This window comes from Cornus florida, unplaced genomic scaffold (assembly GCF_030987335.1).
Source record: "Cornus florida cultivar Cherokee Brave unplaced genomic scaffold, ASM3098733v1 CherokeeBrave_3.0.0_Hap2_Chr04, whole genome shotgun sequence".
Lineage (NCBI taxonomy): Eukaryota > Viridiplantae > Streptophyta > Magnoliopsida > Cornales > Cornaceae > Cornus > Cornus florida.
The window spans coordinates 42,413,669-42,421,396 of record NW_026775574.1 but is presented as its reverse complement, the minus strand read 5'-3'; the positions used below and the strand labels follow the sequence as shown (position 1 = coordinate 42,421,396).

Genomic DNA, 7,728 nt, shown 5'->3' with positions numbered 1-7,728 from the left:
ATTTGCGAGAATCGAAAATACTGGCCACAATTTAAGGTAATTCTTTATAGAATTTTATTAATTTAATTTAATATTATTAATTGTATAATAATTAACTATTTATCGGTTGTTAGGATTGTATAGGAGCAATTGATGGGACACATATTCAAACTGTTATCCCCGAAGATAAGAAAGTTCCATACATATGAAGGAAAGGGTATTGTACTTAAAATGTGATGGTCGTATGTGACTTGAATATGCTATTTACATTTGCTTAGCTGATTGGGAGGGAGCAGCTCATGACACTTGCATTCTTTTGGAGGTAACTAAGAAATCAAACTTGAATTTTTCAAAACCCCCAGGAGGTTCGTGTATATACTAATTCTATCTAAGTTATTCTTTCTATTCTTGAAAAAAAAAAGTATTTAATATTTCATTAGTTATTTGACTTTGTATGAAATAACATCTTCTAAAATTTTACTTTCTTAGATAAATATTGTCTAGTTGATGGAGGATGTTCGAACAGGAAATGATATTTAGCACCTTACAAGAGAGAGCGATTCCATTTTTCAGATCTTCATTGTGGAAGTCAGTCAAGGGGCCCTAATAAGTTCTTCAATCAGGCTCACTTTATCTCTGAGAATGGTTATCAAAAGAACTTTGGTGTTTGGAAAGCAAAATGGCAGATTCAATCACGATTGCCTAGTTTTAGTTTTCTAAAACAAGTTGCCATTGTTATCTCATCCATGTCTATTCATAATTTTATAAGATTGACAACTATTGTTGACGAGGATGTTTAGCACTATGATGAGAATTTGGATTTAGCACCTGATGAAGATAGAGAATAATAATGATGAAGATGGGAATAATAATGATGAACATTCATATGATATGTACACTAACGATGACAATGAGATGGGATTGTTCGTGACCATATAGCTTTTGAATTATATAATTGTTAGATATTTAATTTTTAATAAATTCTGACTTGTACCTTTTTTTTTTTTTAAAAAAAAAAAAAAAACTATAATACAATTATGCTATTTTGACGAGTATTATGATTATTAATTGTGGTTGAACTGTGTAGTTTTATTTGATGAAGTGTTGTCTATATTGCAAATCTTAATATGAATGAATTTGCTTATTTTATTACTAGAAACTCCCAAATCAGATACAAATGAATTTATCATTTAAATATGTTTAATTCATTTATCTTTTAGCACTAAATACAAATATTATATAATAAACAAAATATGTAAAAAAAAAAATCATTGCAAGTTGATATTCATATAATTATTAAACTCAATGAAATTTTAAAATATTTAAATTAGGAAATTAACACATGTTTATTAGTCTAGGGTTAATAAAGTAAAATTAATAATAAAAATATTTTCACCAATATTATTATCAAACAAATTTAAAAGAGTTTTAAGTATAAAAAGGGCAATATATTACCAACTACATATCTGTTTTTTATTGACAGCATGGCAGCTCTACTACCAAAAAAGACGCTTTTATCATCCTAAGAGCAATCACTTTGGGTTTTTGTTTGCTTGAATATATATATATATATATTAAAACCAAAAAAAAAAAAAATTCCTGGCGGGCCACACGGGACGACTCTGTCTGTAAACAGAAATGTGCTGTCGTTGGTCAGTCCACACCCAAGAGACGTTGCAGTTGTGCGAGCCATCAGTTCCTTGGCCCATTAACTGCTTGTGTGCGTGTATAACAAAGACAATTCTCTTCATCAAAAACCTTTTCATGAACGCTTTTCTATTTGCTCTTCCATGTTTTTGATGATGAGAGGTTGCGTACGACTCTCGAATTTAACGACATCTCTTAGAAAAGGGAAATTGGGATCAGGGTTTTGGGGAAGGAGGTGGATTTCGATGGAAGAGCATCCGAGAAGAAAGAGATTCGCAGCCTTGTGGGGCAATGGTGATTATGGGAGGTTGGGTCTTGGAAGCGTGGAGTCCCAATGGCGTCCTGCGTTTTGCTCTGCGTTCGATGACCAAACCCTTCGCGACATTGCTTGTGGTGGAGCTCACACCCTCTTCTTAACAGGTTTCTTTTGAGTTGCTGCTGCTTTGTTTTAATTTTGTTTAGGTTTTTTGGATATGCAAATTGAATTTATTGTTTTGTGGGTTGAATTGGAAGCCAATACATTGGTTGCTTGATTATTGTTTTTATTGATTGAAATCTATTGGAAATGCTGATCAAATTGACTAGTTTTTGGTTGCTTCAGGCTAATCATTTGTAATTTTATGTATCAAACAAATGAGTTGGTTGATTAATTTTTATCTCCAAGAAATAAATGGAACATGCATTAGCAAAAGTTTTCCATGAAGTTAGGCTATTCCCTCATATGAAGCTGCCATGGCACAGAAACCATAAGCACAACACTATCTACAAGCTCGAAATACTTGAGCAAGACAAGTGAATATTGCAACAAAAATTTAATAATGGCTAGGAATTTCCTGCACGTTTTCTTTTTCTTTTTTTCCTACTCATGCACTAGCAGGATTTGATGCTTCAACTACTGCTCCTTCAAAATATCTCATATTCTTTAACATTCACCCATCCACAAATTAGCTCAGACACACCGGTTTCAAACTCTCAGAATCCTCTCAACTGCACACATGATACACCTGCAAAGACAATCTACAAAACAATTTAAACACAGCTGTCACCCCCCTTACTCCACGTGGCAAAATTCATAAAAGTGCACGTGAATATGAGAATCCACCATACACCATTCCAAATCTAATGATCATGATTTTTTTTTTTTTCTATTTCAAAATTTCCAAAACAAATTTTCTCAATAATCAACTCCACAATCAATAATAGAACCAAGTAGAGAAAATGGCTTCCTAAATAGCCTTATTACATCTCCATCGCGTTCGCAAAATCCCATAGCTATATACAAGAAATGATGTAAATGAAATGACAACAACAGTAATGAAAATGCTGTTACCAATTTTGTCAAGGCATGTAATGAGCTAGACAAGCCAGTAAGTAAACAGACATGTTCCTAATCTGAGGTTAAAGGTTCAAATTATTTAAATATTCATTAACAGTCCAATAATATTTAATAGACTATCAATGCACTAAGGGATTTTTTTTTTTTTTTTTTTGCAGCTTTGTTAATCTTATAGTTGTTAAAGGCTCAAGGTGAACTAAGGTACCAAAGGTCTCCTGGAGTTTAGCCGTAAGGTACAAGGCGCGTGGGTCTAACTCAAGCAAGAATCAAGTTGCTTAGAACATGTAAACTTTATCATATGCCTTGGCGATATCTAACTTCAAAAATCTAATATGGCATTGCAAATAATTAACACCTACCACGGTTATTATAAATCCTGAACATGATATATCATATATTCACAACAAGAATTATTGAGTGCATTTACTGGGAAAAAAGAAAGTTATTGAGCGCAGAAAAAATTATGCAGCAGTCAGCATTGTAGACAAAAACTAGATTCCTAAAAAAAAATAACAATTGTTCAAATATAAAATACCATGACATAAAGATTCTCATCATATCAATTTTAAATATATAAAAGTACATCTATATATAAAAAAAAAAAACGTATATCTATATTAAACAACAAATTTTTTTGTGAATATATCTTGTTGTGAACAAAGCAAAAAAAAATCTATAGGAATTTGTTTTCATCTCTCAGCACCCTATCATATGTTTTTTCCTGAGTCCATAAAGACCATATGTAGATTTTTTGCTTATGCATACACTCTTCAACTATCTGACTTATTAAGTAAATAGCCTTTATTGTGGATCTCACTGGCATAATTTCAAATTGGTTATTAGACACCGAGATTTCCTTTCTTAATCTTTGACTCTTTGCTCTATCATCATTTGCCATAGTTTCATTGTATAACTCATTAATTTAATTCCTTGATAATTGTTGCAATTTTGTATATCCCCTTTGTTTTTGTAAATAGGTACTATAGTGCTTTTCCTTTCACTTATTTGGCATTATTCCTTCTTTTAGAATTTTGTTTAAATAAATTTGTTAGGCACCTAATTTTGCTAACATTCTCCATGCTTATATGGGTATGTTATCCGGTTCAACCTCTTTATTCCTTCCTATCATTTCAAGTGTGTCTTCTACTTCCTTATTGTTAATTTTATATACCATTCCTGTATTAAATTCATTACTTTCCACCTCTTCTCTAGGGTACTTCTCAATAAGAAGGTGTTGAAAGTAATTTTATTCATCTATCTAATATGTCTTTATCTTTTACTAATATTTTATGTTCTACATCCTTAATACATCTAATTGCCTGTCTTTAGTTGATTTATCTCTACTTTTTGCTAAATTATTGACCGTCTACTTCACATCTGGAGTAGTTGCCACTATGGCTTTGATACCAATTGTTGGGAATAAATCTCCCAAGATCTGTCAAAACAAATATGCAATAGCAACAAAGAAAAATAAGTTGGAAATAACACACATAAAACAGAGCAAAATTTACGTGGTTTGGCAGATTGAAAGATTGACTTACTTTTATTCAAACTACGAGATTACAGATCTCAGAAAATTACTAAGAGGTATTCTACACTTACTCAAAAAAAAAAAAAAAAAAAAAAAAAACTCTTCTCAAAGGAATACTCCTTGGCCCTCACACACTCACTGATGTCTCAAACCACCCCACCCCCCCCCCCCCCCCCCCCCCCCCCCAACACACACACACACACACACACAACGCAACTCTCCAGTTACTCAACACATATTTATAGCTGAGTTTCACCACCTTAGCTTTCAGTGTATGCTTTGTTTATAGGACATTTAATGTGCTCGCACATACATTTCTTTTTCTGCGATGTGCATACACACACTTCACACATTGCACACCTTCTTTTTCTCACGCGATCATTACACTTTTTTTTTTTTACACCACCAGCGCAGTCATTCAAATCTTTTTTTATTTCGTTTTGCTGTTGGGTGGACCCCACCACCTTAAAATAACACCCAACATATATATATATATATATATATATATATATATATATTATATCACTACACACACCTAGTTCTCAGATTCTAAACCCGTAGAATCACCTAGGTTATCTCAGATCCAGTCCTCAAACTCTATTGTTGTTGATCTATGAATCATTCATCGTGCGATCCATTTCTTTTGTGATTGATCTTTTCTGCTCGTTTTCTAACCTAATTGATCTTTGTTTGTGTGGTTTTGGGTTTTGATCTCCTTTGTAGTTATGATTAATCAACACTTGCCGGTATAACTCACCATCTAATGCAATATGCCTAGATGATGAAAAATAAAGAAAAGCTGATCTATATTTTCTATATGCACTCTAAGTACAGAGTATGCTCTTTTATATTGTTTTTTTAACACATAAGGGTGTTTATATAGCCTTCAAATAAGAGACAATTGGGGTTTTAGTGTTTAAAACCAATTAGGAAACTGTATTTCGTAGGTTCTATTGATCCACTTGATTGTTTGATTGATTTTCAGTATGGTTTGATTGGTCGGGTTACATAGAATGGAATGATAATGGATTGATCGATCAAAACCCTAATTCATTAAAAACACAATTTTTTTTTTGATAATAATTAAAAACACAATTTTAAATCTTAAAAATTATTTAAAGAATTTAATAATGTATGCATGCATTCTAACGATGATAAATGGTTTGAATGCTTAAAATGAAATTTAAATGGTGAGTTAGGTATTTGAGAGTGTGAATTTACCTTTTCTTCCTTGTTACAGTCTTCAAATCATCTTCAAAGTCCTTGGATCATGACGTAACATATAACCGTAACTATCTTGACTAAAATTCAAAAGTAAACAAAATAAAATTTAAAGTACAATTTTTTTTAGCTTCTGTTATGAAATTTGCCGATACCAAGTCCTAATGATCTAACATATTTAATGTGAGATTTAATAAATGGTTGAACTTTTCAAAGTTTTATGTTTTGTTGGTACAATGGTAAAAGCTTGGGTTGGCAAGGATGCGGTTGGACTCTTTGACAGCCACTTATTGTCATAGAATGCAGAGGTTAAGCGTGTACCTTGTATGCTCGTCCTAGTGTCCTGGATTGTTGGGATTGCCAAGATGGCTTCTTTAGTGTCCCCTGTAATTGTGTAGATCAGAAATTTTATTATTAAAACCTATATTATTGAATAAATGGTTACTAATTTTTGAATATGTTTCTTTTCTCTCCAAAAAGCTTGTGTCTTTATCATGTAGCTATGCAGTATGTGCCAAATAGAGTGTGCTATGCTCTATATTACTTTCTTCAATCAGCATGTGGTCAAGAATAGACGTGGCTATAATTTGTCATACTTTTGGACACATTTCATGGGTGATATCTCCTGAAGAATATGGCTTTATTACTTAAATTAACTTTTTAAGCTTGAATCTGAAATATATATATAAGAAGTTTTTTGTTTTTGTTTTTGATGATCCTTGCTAATATAGTACCATGAATATGCATTTTTGTTTATATGATGAACTATATGTTGTTTCCATACTTTTGGCATCTTCTAATAACCTCCTAAAACCTATTCTTTAGCTTTGGATTTGTAGCTCTAATCTTTTAAATTCTTGATGAGTTTTGAAAATATCAGCTGCATTGAAAATGCTCATAAATTTGTCCTTCTGTTTTACAGAAACTGGCTGTGTTTATGCCACTGGTCTCAATGATTTTGGACAGCTAGGCGTATCAGTCGATAAAAGTTACACAACTGTATGCTATCTCGACCTTATTGTATTGTTGTCATTCTTTCTATCTTTTGCTTCTCTAGTTGCACAATGACATATTTGTTGAGTTTTTCAGCATCATGGTTTCCCTTATTATTGTTTTTATATTTTTCTTTCTGTGTGTGTGTGTTTTTTAAATCTCGTGCTTTTCTTATTTATTGTGTAAATAGGTGATTTGCTTTGCATTTGGAACTATTGAATTGGTTGCTACATAGAGATAGTCATTTCGGGGACCAAATTCTGTTATGACAAACGCAACGAACCCAAGATAAAATCAAGAATCACGACAGAAAAGTAAACACACCACACAAAGAACACAAAGATTTATACGTGGTTCGGCAACAACCTACGTCCATGGTTGAGATCCGGTGAAAGTCTTCACTGTGTGTGAAATTGGAGATTACAAGCTTTCAGCCCCTCACTCTGTTTCTGTACAAATTTCAGGGTCTCTCCCTTCCACCACTCCAAATCCTAAGCGCCCTTATATATTGGGCTACAAGAGACTAATTAGGGTCCACGACCCATGAGCAAAAAATGGGTCAAAATTTTCCCACCCGGCCCCAAATTCGGGCCACAACATCACAAATTCTTTAGGGTTTGATGTTCTATTTTAAGGACCGATTATGTGCCGAATGCTTTTTTTGACTGGTCATCTTTTTTTGCCTTTCTTTCTGGATACTTTCTGCTTTATTATTACTTTTGGTTATTATATTCGAATTTGAAAATTTGTATGACATTTTCTTCCCTTCGTGGCTATATGAACACATGTATAAACCATGATTTTACATAGTACACACCTGTGTCCCATTTGATAAAATTATGAGTAAAGTTGTCCCTCCAACCTTTTGTTGTGACTTGTGAGTATACCTAAAAGGATTGCCTTTTCATATGCTGAGAGGTGCAGATGATGGTGTATATATTTGATTCAGTTGAACAATAATGGGAAAAGTAAATACAGGAAGTTATTTGTGTTGTCCCGGTCCTTGCGCTCTGTTTTTATG

At 32.7% G+C, this 7,728-nt stretch overlaps 1 protein-coding gene across 3 annotated transcripts in view; it reads left to right on the top strand.

Annotated features, from left to right (window-relative positions):
- Positions 1–1,639: 1,639 nt before the first annotated feature.
- Positions 1,640–7,728, top strand: part of LOC132303200 (ultraviolet-B receptor UVR8) — a 93,343-nt gene continuing 87,254 nt past the window's right edge. The window contains exons 1-2 of one of the 3 annotated variants that reach the window (XM_059800364.1): positions 1,640–2,046; positions 6,637–6,713. In XM_059800364.1, coding sequence (XP_059656347.1) covers positions 1,770–2,046; positions 6,637–6,713 — 354 coding nt within the window. In that variant the 5' untranslated portion in view covers positions 1,640–1,769. The remainder of the gene's footprint in view (positions 2,047–6,636; positions 6,714–7,728) is intronic. The other 2 variants (XM_059800363.1, XM_059800362.1) reach the window with 2 other exon arrangements.